This window comes from Odontesthes bonariensis, chromosome 5 (genome assembly GCF_027942865.1).
Source record: "Odontesthes bonariensis isolate fOdoBon6 chromosome 5, fOdoBon6.hap1, whole genome shotgun sequence".
In the NCBI taxonomy this organism is placed as follows: Eukaryota; Metazoa; Chordata; class Actinopteri; order Atheriniformes; family Atherinopsidae; genus Odontesthes; species Odontesthes bonariensis.
This window is the reverse complement of record NC_134510.1, coordinates 9567881-9581248: the sequence shown is the minus strand read 5'-3', so window position 1 is coordinate 9581248 and position 13368 is coordinate 9567881. Positions and strand designations below refer to the sequence as shown.

Sequence of the window (13368 nt, the reverse complement as noted above, 5' to 3'; positions counted from 1 at the left end):
GGTGAACCACCGCTGACCCATCTGCCACATAAATTATTCTGTAGTTTCAGAATCCATTCCAAAGTCCTGGAATTGGGTTACAAGATAATTTCACAGGCCACTTGCTTGTCTTCCTTGGCAGTCCAACTGGCTAATTGAAGAGAGTGATTTCCAGTTTGGGCAAGTATTCAGAAAATGGCAGTCAAAATCTGAATGTTTTCAAACCTCCTCCTCCTTTTTCTCTGCCTTTTTTAATTTTTTTTAAAAAAGTTTAAAAAAAAAACACATTCTGGATATTTTTCAGTAGAAAAAAAAAAAAAGAGAGAGAAATAAACTGCACATATTTTGATTGCAATTTATTATTTATTGAATATTGATAAGTAGTAGACGGAGGAAGAAAAGCCATTCCTCTTTCTGGAACTGTCCGCTGAGAACACTTGAATGTACTTTAAGTAGTATTCCAAATCCAGAGAATTTACACTGAATTACACAGAATTTAAGGTGCTGTTTGGCAGTTTTGAAAAGTAGAATTAGATACACCCCGTTTTAGTGTATAGATCAGTAAACAAAATTTAAAGTAGCACCAACGTATTAAAGTACCCTTCAAGAGAAAAAAAAAGGTGTGAGGTGATGTTTACCAAAATCAAATACGTGTTTCCTTATTTTTTCATGGAGATCACCGGCCAGAACGCAGTTTGCCTCCTTCTTTTTACTTACCCCAAAGTAACTGCCCTAATTAAGGGCGACGCTAATTAATAAGTGGGAGTAAAACTAATTGTTGATCAAGTGGAAGTTCACGAAGCTGCGGCTACGGTGCCCGGGGAGGAACAAACATTATCTTCAAACAAAAGCGCGAAACGCTTTCACCTCCCCAGTCAGTCCGTCGCGGCGAAGCGCAGCCTCATCACGGAGCACGGTGCTGAGGAAGAGTGAGGGAGGGAGCGACTCAAGAGAGGGAGGGTGTGTGTACGCGCGCGTGTGTGTGTGTGTGTGTGTGAGGGAGAGAAAGTCAGAGCCAGAGCCAGAGAGACGAGAAAGATAAAGGAAAGACAGACGGAACGATAGACTTGTGCGTAAAAAGTACTGGTGCCCCCTTCTTCTTTTTCTTTCTTCAATTTCCATCCGACAAAAAAAAAAAATTCCCAAAACCGACTGCTTGGATGAACCAAAACCTATCGATCTGTCTGTACTACACCTGGATTCACTGACCAGCCGCACAGCAGGCATGTCCCGAAGGAAGCAGAGCAACCCCAGGCAGATCAAACGTAAGTTTTTCCCTTTTTCTTCCCCCTTCTCTCCTTTATTGTTGTCTAGCCGCTACTCCGCGTCTTCAGCCTTATTAGAGTTTACAGAATACCGGAATGATAGTGACCACACTGGGGCTGATAAAGCAGCGCTCAACTACCGCCACTCATGTGTTGCCTGTCACGGTGCTCCGCTCCGCTCCGCGCGAACACTGTGTCTTTTGGAAGAGATGATTCGCAATCCAAAGCCCACGGTGCTGCTGGCTGAAAACTTTCCCCGCTGCTGCCAAGTCGCAGAAAAAAAAACCAAGTTATTTTGCTGGTGTCTTCCGATGTTTCCCTGTCGCCGCGTTCCGCCAAAAGTGTTTATCAGTGCGTCACTTTAACAGAATGTGGATCTCTAGCCCTTTAAACCCCTTTTGTGCCAGTTAATCGTCAGTTGTTCTAAATTTGAGTCCGATAATAATGACCCTGCGCTGTGAGACTGACTTGAAAAAGCCAATTTGTTCTTAAAGTATACTGCTGTAAAGTATTTTTTATTCATAACACACACACACACACACACACACACACACACACACACACACACGTGTAAGACCTTAACACTCAACATTTTACCTCTTTTTCTTATACACACTTTCTTGCAGGTGTGTGCACATGGATACACACACACACACAGCCTGTCAAACTTCACTGACAGATGGTGTAAATATTGAGCAGAAGTGTTGATAGCTTGTGCCTTGTGATAATGACAAAAAAAAATTAAAAAGAAGAAGAAAAAAGACAAAAAGCACAACTGTGGTGAGTTATAAAACGTTTACATTTCAATTTAACTGAGCTGTTGCTCTGCTCTGTGCTGAACCCAGCTGCATATGGCACACAAATCTTAAATTTTCCTGAAAATTAACACATCCTTTATCATTTTGTTACTATTACAATATGAACATTACTGCTGGTTTTGAATGCGGGATCATTTGAGGGAACAGCTGCAAACCTTGTGGCCTACATGGATTGAAAAGTGTGTCACACTCACATTTATTCACAGCACTTTTTTGATCAAAGCTCGTGGGCCAGTTTTTTAGAATTTTTATGCTTTTACAAAGCACGCAGATCACCTATAAATACGTGATGTCATAATCATACTCGCATCGCTCTCAAGTACAGCTGACATCCAAGTGTGTGTGTGGTGTGTGTGTTCAGTTTGACCACCGTATGCTGCTTCTGAGAGGCTACAGGCAGATAGTTTAGAAAATGTCATTATCATTCTCTTCATCTTTTCTTCAAGTCATTGTGGACAATCAGACTTAGAAGGAGGTTTTCGAGTGTGTGACATGAAGGCGTGTGTTTGGGTGTGTGTGTGTGTGTGTGTCTGCGCGGGCTCACATGCTTGCCTTCATGGAGGCATGTGTCTGTTACTACACAAGAGCGATTTCTGACATTTGTACAAGAATGTTTTCGTGACAAAGGAGGGTTTTTTGTGTCGTTTGCTTTCCTTCACATGTAACTTTTAATCTTTTGAATCTTTATGGATTTGTTTTGAAAAAAAATGTTCCTTTTTATGGAAAGCACCTTTTTTTGGAATTTAGGTTTTTGATTTGTTTCTTTGGCAAAGAAAGCTGGGATTTATCAGCACTTCCAAACCCCCAGCTTGGTCAAAGTGTAAACCGTTGAAAAACATCACTTATGTATATTATTTAAAAATCTACCAGCTAAACATTTTTAAAGATTTCCGTTTATACTGTACTTTTATGAATATTTGAATCAACTGGACTTTTTTTCATAAGTTCACAATACCTGTGCCCAGTAAACACAGCAAAAACTCTCAGGGCAAATGTTTACTTTTGCATAAATAAGATGTGTTTTTTCTTTGCTTCTTTGTTTGTTTTTTTTTAATATATTTTTTTAAACTACATCATTGACTTCATATTTCTGTTTTTGCTGGCATCCACCACAAACATTTCCCATCAACAATAACGCACAACATTGTATGACGTGACAGGCCCGTTCATTTTTTTGGACCAATCCCATTGTGGCATCCAAATTTTTGTTTGTCGTGCAATAGAAATCTACCGCTTGTGTTTGGCTTTTGCCACTGTGACCTGGCCTTTTGTGAATTAGTATGTCATGTGTAAGATCTTGTTAATATGGAACTGGTGTGTGGCTGTATAATCAAGCAGTAGTTGGAAACAGAAAGGTCACGAGGAGCCTAGATCCTCTCTCCTAACCCGGGAACTATGGGGGGGAAAAAAAGAAAAGAAAAAAAAGGCAGAGGAGGCAATGCACAGAAAGTGAGCACAGACAGTCATTCTAAAGGACAAAAAGGTTGTTGGGCGCAGTACTTCCTCCCCCTCTTCGCCCCTTTCCCCCCCTCCTGCATACATTGGACCGTTATCTAAAATTGTGATTTATGCAGTATTTTAATATTTTGCTTATTCTTTCCCCTTGGGTGCTCTCTGAGCGGTGATAAAAAGGCAATGCTGAAAGAGCACCATTAATTTGCTCCGATGACTGGGGAGATAAGGCCAGATAATGGGAAAGATAAGCAGTGAAGATATACCATCAGAAACCCGATTATTACCATTAAAATTCCAGCCCAGCAATCTGCAGCTGGCTGATAATTCCTTCTCCGTTTCCACCACTTTGGATGATAAGGCAAAAAATAGTCACTCAGTGCTCCTTGATTAGGCTGCCTGGATATCCCGATAATACAGTGATAAATTATGTATTCCCCCCTTGTTTTTTTTCTTCTCTGAAATGTTACATCTGATTTTTAAACATATATATAAAATTATATACCCATGGCCCTCCTTCTGTACCCCCCCCCCCCCCCCCCTCCCCTTGTTGTTTTCCAAGAAAGCGAAAAAACCCTATACGCTTTCATTGTAATAAGAGTTTGATGGAAAGAGGAGATAGTGTTGGAGGTGTTTTGTGTGGGAGCACATATCAATGTTATCAGCTCATCTCCCCTGGGCCAGCTGCTAGCTGCTGTTGTTTTTAGCCTTATCACCCCGTGCCAATATGCCAATAAATTGCCCAGATTGTTAGTTGTTTTGGGGAGGGAGGGTGAGTAGAAATTGACGGGAGTGATGAAAATATCGCTGATGCTCTGCGGATTGCGATTAGCTGCTGTAATATGATGGGTGAATTCCACCAAGCTCCCTCTAACCCCTCTCCCCCTACCCCCCTTTGCCTCTCCGCAGCTGTTGATGGTGTCCATACCTCTATTTGCACTGAGAGGAGAACATTTTGATGCTTAATAGGAAGGAAAGATATGAACAGGCTGAATTGAAACCAGCCCCCTTGGAGTAATTTTTCTGTAAAATTGCCCCCCAAAGTTTTATGGCGTAAAGGGGAATCTGGATGATGTAGGGAGCGTGCCTCCTCCAGTGTTTATTGGAACATATTGAAGCGGCCCTCTGAGGCCATGCGTGAACATCTTATGTCAAATGTGCTTATTAAACTGACTTAGTGGTCTCCCCTTTACCGTTGTCTTCACTGTATAGACCGTCAGAGAATTCATGTTGCTTCCTCTGGCTCTTTTACTCAGCACAGCAAGAGAATGAAGCACCACACTGTAGTGATTACTGTAAGTTTGTATAGCGCCCGAGTGGCAAGTGCACAAGTCTCTCGAGCTTACCACTATGTCATACTGTCAAAACGCCTAATCTGCTCATGTGATAGTGATCTTACATCTGCAAAGCTGCAATGTACAATAACTGTTTTTTTTTTCGTTTTTTTCTGCTTCTTTTGTGATTGTTTTTTTTTTGTGTGTCTTTGTTTTTTTGGCCTGTTGTACCTCGTTGATGCAGGAGTAAATATTGCTCACCTGGCTTATGTTAGTGGACGCATATGTCACTTTCCGTGTGCTAGGTTTTAAGAAGAAAAACATTTAATCTCTCTTCTATTTGGTGCTAATTGTTAACTGCTTTTGTATGTGTCTGGAGTTTAAAGTTATTGAAGTTAAATTCAGCATATTGTACATGTAACCCTTGGAATATGACAACAATGTCCCTGCTTTTCTCAGCCAGTCACTCTAAACGTAAACTAACAACTGAACAGGGTTCCTTGCTCAAGCTAAAAGTCTGCTTTTTTATCACAGCAACCATGTTTTCCATCTACGCTCTACAGTTAATCTCTCCAACTCCTTAGCATACGGCCACTTTACGTAACGTCAGCATACTGTTTATCATATCAGGTGACATTTCTATCTTTGAGGGGCATTTATCAGAGGCAGATTACACTAGTAAGGGATAAGGGGAGTGTTTACTGAATTGACTGCCAACATCCTGTATCTGAATGTGTGTGTGTTTGCTTGAGTATACTATGCACAACGAGCATGCGGTTATGTGTTTTAGCTGAGGCACCAGAGCTGTGAGTTCGACGTGCTTTGTGTTTTTTCTCTCGCTATGTCTTGTCATCCATCTTTCCGGCAACTTAGCTCAGCTTTGCTTTCTTGTATATGGAAAGATGTGGAAGTGGAACACGCTGCGTTTCTCCCTTGGCCCACAAACGCTGTCAACTCTTGCAGTCAAATGTTTTTGGGGGGGCTAAAATTAAAAAAAAAAAGAAACGTTTGCTTGCCAGCCTGCGTGTGTATTTAAGGGTCTTCCTTTCATAGGGTGACAATCACGGCATGTCTCTTGTGTTTCTCTTGTTGATTTCTGTCAGAAGAAGAATGGTTGTTGAATGCCAACTTTCCCTCAAACATCTGTTCCCTGCCAATAACAGCTTGTGCTGTTGCCTCGTCTTAGCTGAAGGATCCCCAATTGCCTCCTCACTTTTGACACAAAACAACAATGCAGATGAATGTCATCTCCTTTAATTGTCTGCTTTTTCCCCTTTTGTGTCTAAAGTAAAATGTTTCTTGCATAGTAAAAATCTTTGTGCTGCCATTACTGTTATTGCTGCTTATGTCACTGGCTCTCCAGCTATAGTGAGAGGATGCTATAGCAGCTGGTGCTTCCTTTCTCTTGAAAACAGTGCTGTGTGATGTGTTTGATGAGCTGGGGTTGGCAGTCAATGCACTGGTGGTGCCTAATCCTGCCCTCTCTGTCGCTGTAGCCTGCAGTGCCTGGACAGCAGTGTGAGATGTGGGCAGGGTTGCTGCAAAGGTGGAGGTCACTTCCTCTCACAGTTTCCTCTTTATCTTCCTCTTTCCTGAATTCCACTGCTATTATTCCAATAACCGCTGGCTCAAGCTGTCGCCATTGTGTTTTTATTCGGGCACTGGACCTGTCACCAATGTGAACAACATGTTAATTTTAGAATGTCTTTATGGATTTATGAGTCAAATGCATAAGACCAAGACCAAAAATGTGAAATCGCTCATATTGTCACTGGTTGTGCAGTTTCTGTATCAATTTTACATTCAGTTCCCTGACCGTATTCCTCTCAGTTTATTTAGATTTTATATCAGTGATGCCCACTGAGCCTCAGGTAACAATTGACTTTCAGCCTGCTTTGAGTTAATAGCCTTGTCTCCTCCTTGTTGGGATCAATATTGGTATTAATTAATCACCATTATCAGGGGCAGGATCTAGTTCTATTTGTTGTTACATCAGCAAAATATCAATAGAGAAAGTGGACTCCCTGATCGTCATGGCAACTTCATCTCTTAGGTCAAAGAGAGTTTATCTTATCTTGCTGCTGAGAGTGCCAAACTGCTTAGGAATCTAGTTTAGACTCAAAGATCATTGATTTAAGCTTTTTTTTTCACCCCCACCTTGTTGTTTCAGGGGAGAGCGGATGAAACACACACACACACACACACACACTCTCTCTTAGACATAGATAGAGAAAGGCAGCATTCTAATCACAAGCAAGATGTGAGATTTAAATATTGATGTCCAAAGGCCATTACAGCGAAGAGGGCCTCTGGTCTCGCTGCTGTTCAAGTACGTCCTTTTAAGACCCAGACAAAGCTTTGATTATCAGAGGTGTCACCGTAGAGTATGTCTGTATAGACAGTGTGGGACTGCAGGGGAGATCAGTTTCCTGCAGCCAACAGCACAGAATGTTAACAGAGCACAGTCTACATCCTGGCATTCCCACAGGCCTCAGCCTGTACTATACAGTCTGTTGGAACAAGCTGTTTATTTTGATGATGATATTGTAATAATGCAGATTTGTGTAGAATTCAAAGTTTTACTGAAGAATGGATTTTTGGCACATCAGAAAATGAGCTCGGAACGATCGATTGTATTTCTTTTTATTATTTCAGTTTCACTCCTGTTCCTGTTCTTTTAAACCACCATATTTTAGTTTGACTTTTGTTCACAACAAGATGTGAAGTTTCAAACTAGAGGGTCTTATGCGTTCCTTTTTTTTTTTTTATATTTTCTGACATTTTACAGAAGACACAGAATTCAATCAGATAGATAAACTTGTGAGCAGTGGTACAAAATAAGATATTTTAAAAAGCAATACCCCTCTTTACAAATACAGAACATTAAAAAAATCTGCTTAAGGTTGGAAAATTAAAAGTATGCATTGTACATTAAATGATTCCAAGAGTTATTATACAATATGTCTTGTTGAACTAACCAATTATGTATAAATGTGTGATGCTAAATTTAACCTCTGTTATATCAGTCGTCAGTAATGTCATGACCTGAAGAAAACTTATCAAGTAAGTGTACAGCAGCATACATAGAAAAATATTTAAGTTAATGTACTTATGCATTATTTCCCATAGTGCAATGAGAAACAAACCTCATTAGAGATTTGCTAACTGTGTGCTCAGTATGTACATTGTATAGAGAGTGGAGTGGCTTGTTCTCAAGGGAAGTTAGGTCTGGTGTGAGCTATTTGGACAGTGACAAGCCTGGGTGCTTGGATGTACCTCATCATGCTGCAGAATGCTCCTCAGGGTTGGAGCAGAGAGCATGGGCACTGCCTGCTTTTTTTTATTTCTCCCCCTCTTTTTGCCTCCGGGACACAATTGCCTCATTTAACATTCTCTATTTGGCCCCTGCCAAGAGAGGAAATAGCCAGGGTGAGTAAGAGAGGCCACCACACATCATGAATTCTTCTTTCATTTAACTTGCTCAGTCCCTTTTCACCTTGGTGATGCACATGGATCAGGAATGAAGATATTGCTCAATTAAGGGGATTTCTGAGGTGGCTCCTGAGGTATTGCAGTTATTTTTGTTCTTTGCTGGGGTTTTGATGTATCATGGATATGGATATTGAGTTCAACACATTTGTGCAAAGCTTTGACATCTCCATAGCTCAGAAGAGAATCAGCTCCGTTCCAGCAGCAAGAACTCGCCGCTACCATTTTCCAAAAAAATAATGTCCAGGGGTGGAAAACTGACAGGCTTCCATTTCAGGCTTATAAATAACCTTTATGCGTCTTTTGGGATTATTTTTGTTTCTTTCAATTTCATTAGCTACAGTTGATCAAAACATTTTCATGGAATATGTCAAAATTGCTATTAGGGTTTTGACTGAATCTTGGATGAGAGAAAGGAAAAGAGCTGCTTGGAAACATGACTCATATCTTACAGCGGGTATTGTCACATTATGTTGTCAGCCACATACAGTAAAATTATTGGACAAGCTTTGAGTTTCACTTGACATTGTGAAGAAATTGTTTCAGGAAATTAAGAAATAAAAGAGGATAATGAAAGGGGGTAATTTAGTGGAGTTTTTTCCAGAGCCGGATAGTAGCTGGCACACCAGAAAGTGACGGCCTAATAGCTGTTCAGTCTAAATCTCAGGCTTGGCAGGAATTACTGGGGATGTGATGGTGGGGTTGCAGTGCGATGCAGAACTTTGCAATCGGTTGAAATGCACCAGGCTGCATCAGTTCCGGGATAGTTGGCAACTGAGGATTAAGTAACAAGCTTTTCAGTTCAATTTGTACATCAGCATTTACCGTCAGACAAACGCCATGAACATCTTAAAGGTTCAGTGGAAAATCACTAATGACAAAGCTTTGTAAACAGATAAACAGTTTGTGTCAAATATGTTGAAAATATAAAACAAACTTCCGAACATGTTAATACTTTAAAGAGGCTGTGTTTTGATTTGCACCATTGCAAAGCTGGTAAAGCTGTTGACAGCTCAGCTTACACGTGATGTCATCAGAGGCCATATCTGCCTGGGTGTGATTAGCAGGGAGCGCTGCAACAGAAATAGCCATAATGGAGTGGTATTCCAGTTGGAGCAGGCTGACGATGATCGATTCCATTTGTAATAAATTGTGGGAATCAGTTCAGATTGAAATTGTACAACACTGGACAGTGACGATGCAAAGTACACGTGTCCTGCTTCTTATTATCTTAAAGCAGAGTAAAAACCCTAAAGAGAAATGCAGCTGCTATTATTTCAGAATTAGCCAATTTTCTTTGTGTGTGTGTGTGTGTGTGTGTGTGTGTGTGTGTGTGTGTGTGTGTTTTTAAGAGAATGCTTATCTAGTAATTACTAAAAACTGTTGACACTGAGCAAGTGCTGTAGCCAACTAAAATGCCTTTTTGTCTTTTGATATCAGATTGGATTTTTATCTTAGGTTCATGCAATCATGCATCCCTGAAAACCAAAGATAACAGCCTCAAACTCTTTATTTCCTGCAAGAGTGTAGAATTAAGAGGCTCATTTTGAAAAACAGTCATTACATCCTCTCTTCATTTCTTTGGTGAAATACTGATAATGTTGTTTTTTTTTCTTTCTTTCTTCTGGTTGGGTCTGGGATGTGTTGGTGAATGTCTGAGACGTACATTTGACCACAATCAAGTTTTCTTTAAGCTTCAGAAACGGGATAACAACTGGGTCAGATGATAAGCCGGGGCAAAACAGGGGGAAAAAACTCCTGTGATAGACGAGGAGAAAATCTGATTGATTGATGTCTGCTGGCTTTGCCACCATCACAAGCCAGTTGACTGTCAGTTTTGGATCAGATGATTTCACTCTTAAGATTGGGGTTGAGGGGGAGCTAGGCAAATATGAAGGACACAAAGGTCAATGGCTTCTCTCCTCCTCTCTGTATCTATCTCTCCCTCGCAATAGCTTGCTTTGACAAACTCTAATATGTTTCTAAGCTTTGTGGCAGCAGGACACATGGTCATAGTTTGTACTGTAATATCCTATAGCAGTAATCTCACAAGGCATGATTGAAAGTGCTAGAGGATTCTGGTGCTAGCAGGACCCGTTGACATCATCAACTGCCATGGACTGGCACATGTCTCCTGACTTGTTTGAGCTGAGTTTTCCCGTGGGATTGAATAAGTTAAACAACAGCTTCGACTCAAAGTGAATCTGTTATTGTTAGCAGGATCTGATAAGACGGCACCGTATTATGAGTTTGTGTAGCAAAGAGGCCAGGAATGGAATCTCCAGCGAGTGTCTCTCTGTGGTTTGGGAAAAAGATGAACATGGAACGGTGACAAAGTATGATTGGAGGCATATTGTAAATAAACACCCAAGTCTTTCACGATTTCCCCCTTCGCTCTTGGTCTCTTTAAAAAGATGTTCCATGCAATATTTCGGCTGCTCTTGTCACTTAGATCATGCATCACAAGGGCTGCTCTGGAGTTGACCTCTCGTGGCAAAATGTCACACTTGGAATAAATTCAACCAAAATAAACTTCTGCAAGATGTTTTTTTTTTTTTTTTTTCCATCAGAACAAACTGTTGTATTGCCAGGTCTTTATCCTGGCTCCTTTATCTAGTGCTATGGAGCTTAAATTTAGTAAGAGAGGACTTGGGTACCCATAGTGATGTATGTGATATTAAATAGAAGGCGTTGGTTCCTCTGAGGGGCCGTCTCTAATAGACATAACAGACATGTCCATTAGCTTTGTATGGGGCTGCTTTCAAGATCAAGGTCTTACTTGTAATGAAGTGGCTATGCAAATGCAAGTCAAATTCTGCCATTGTGAATCGCTTGTTTTAATCAAGTTTTCACTGAAAGAAATGTAGCCTCCATTCACAGCCACTAGCCAAACAATAAAAAGGATAATCCGAAGACAATTCACACCCAAATGGAACCGGACATCATTTAGGGGAAGAGACAACAACTCTTTGTTTGTTTGAAGTGGTTGATATGACAACCTCCTTGTCAAAGACTCATGGCGAATAAAAGGGATTTGTAATTACCATAATTATCTCTTATATGTTTTCACCTAATGATGTCCATTAAATGCCCGAGGCTTCATTATAGACTGCCTCACTGTAGGTTGGCATACACTCATAATGCAGCATGTTACATTACACAGCGCACAAGTAATGAACTTCTTTCATCAAAGATGTTTATCGTGCAGCGCTTCTGGGGGGAAAAGCCAATATACTTCAGCTTTTTGTTACAGTTGGATTACAACAATTCTCATAGTTCCCACTTATCTTTCAAATTTTCTCTACATGTGATATCAACCCAATTGCTTCATGTCTAAACAGGATGGCTCTCTAATCTAGACCGCTGTTCGTTTCATGTAAAACATCTCATTTTGTGGCTTAGGCTGGTGGCTGTCTTATCGTTACATAATTCACTGCCCTCTCCGTGATTTTCTTTGTGGCAATTTATTTAAATTCCCCCATGTTTATATATTTCCTGTCTCCTTTCATTCAAAATGATTGCCTTTCATAAGTTCAAAGACTCATCTTGGAGACTTTTGGTAACTTTGCAGATATGAATTCACAGTGGGGAGAAAGACAAGAAAAGCTATTTTGTTGGAGTGCAGCAGAAGGAGGAGCTGTGGTGCGTGTCCATCTGTGTCTCGAGGCGTGAATCTAAAGGTTGAACTAACCCCATCAAAAGTGCAGATATACAGCACAAGCCTTAACAGCCCACACCTCAGCAGGTGCAGCGTTTGAGAGATCCTGGCTGAATATATGTTTGCTGTTCTGCTCCTGCACTAAGGCCCTGAGTCCTGGATGTAGCTTCACTCCTGTGGTAGCTTTGGTCTTTGTCCGCCACCTATCAGCATATCAGCAGTGTCTCTGAAGCCCAGTTGTATAATGCACCATTTATGGCTTTGTGGAGGGAGATGGCGGTCGGGCGGCGGAGTAGCTCCAGGCCTTCCCTTCAGTGAGTGGATTAGCGGCAGCCAGCTTTAGCGCTCTCTACCGCGGTGTGAAATCGGCCCCGCTTCGGCGCCGGCGATGAGGCTCCCTGTCTCTCTTTCCCTCTCTTTTCCATCTCTCTGTTTCCTCACCTCATGCAAAGCCTCTCCCAGCCATCTGTGAAATGTGGAAACTCTGTGTCTAAGTTGAGTTCAGATCCCATCCCCTCCGTCAAGCTGAGGCCAGGAAGCAAATGGGCAGGCAGTCGGTAAAGGGGGTGGCAAGGGAGGAGGGGAAGGAGAGAGATGATGATGAGGAGGAGGAGGGTGGTGGTGGTGGTGGTGGTGGGGGATCAGCTCACTGATGTCGTGCCGCGTGTGCAGGAACCCTGCCTGTTCTCCGCGGGCGAGTTGGAGGAGGGTCCGGGCCTGGGTGCCGGCCGAGAGATCTCTGGTTCCTGCTTGCAGGTCCAAATCCCCCCTCTGTGTGTGTCTGTGTGGAGGCGAGGCGGTGGCACAGCTCCCCTGAGCCCCTGCCCAGTCCTTTGAAGATAAGATGGTGATACAGACTTCCTTTCGGTACGTCGCTAACCAATGGTCTTTGTGTGACACACATGCCTTTCTCCATTGGAGCCTGCAGCTGAAACACCTATGGTCTTTAGTGAGACGAATCGGCTGCATGGCCTCTGGTCAAATTAGATTATGAATGGGTGACAAAATCCTAGATCGTATGTCTAGGATATTCTTTTTTTTTTTTTCCTCACCATTTCATGCTGATAACGGAGAGTTGTGCGGTTGATGCTGTATTTCCATTTGATTTCCCTTCACTGAGAAGAATCACTTTCAGAAATTCTTCTCATACACTCACTACTGACTTTTTTTTTTTCACTTTTCCATGGCAACTAGTTGTCATCTTGACTCTGCTGATTTCTCTGCTATCTGCACTGCATTGCTCTTGATTATGACAGTTTTTTAAACATGTTTCTCCTCTGCATTTATAACCATATTTCGTGGCACTCACAGGCCAGTTCTCCCACTGCTGGCTCTCCACATCAGCATTTCATAAGAGCAGCTATCATAATCAGGCTTTTGAATTATGGACTCAATATTCCTTTTACTAATTTTTTTTTCCTCTATCCTGTGGC

The 13368-nt window shown here is 41.6% G+C and overlaps 1 protein-coding gene across 1 annotated transcript in view; it reads left to right on the top strand.

The window, feature by feature from the left end:
• The first annotated feature begins 843 nt into the window (after window positions 1-843).
• The window catches only part of zfpm2a (zinc finger protein, FOG family member 2a), a 113706-nt gene continuing 101181 nt past the window's right edge, over window positions 844-13368 (top strand). Inside the window, exon 1 of the mRNA XM_075464859.1 lies at window positions 844-1244. Within this exon, the coding sequence (XP_075320974.1) occupies window positions 1205-1244 (40 nt within the window). The 5' untranslated portion in view covers window positions 844-1204. The remainder of the gene's footprint in view (window positions 1245-13368) is intronic.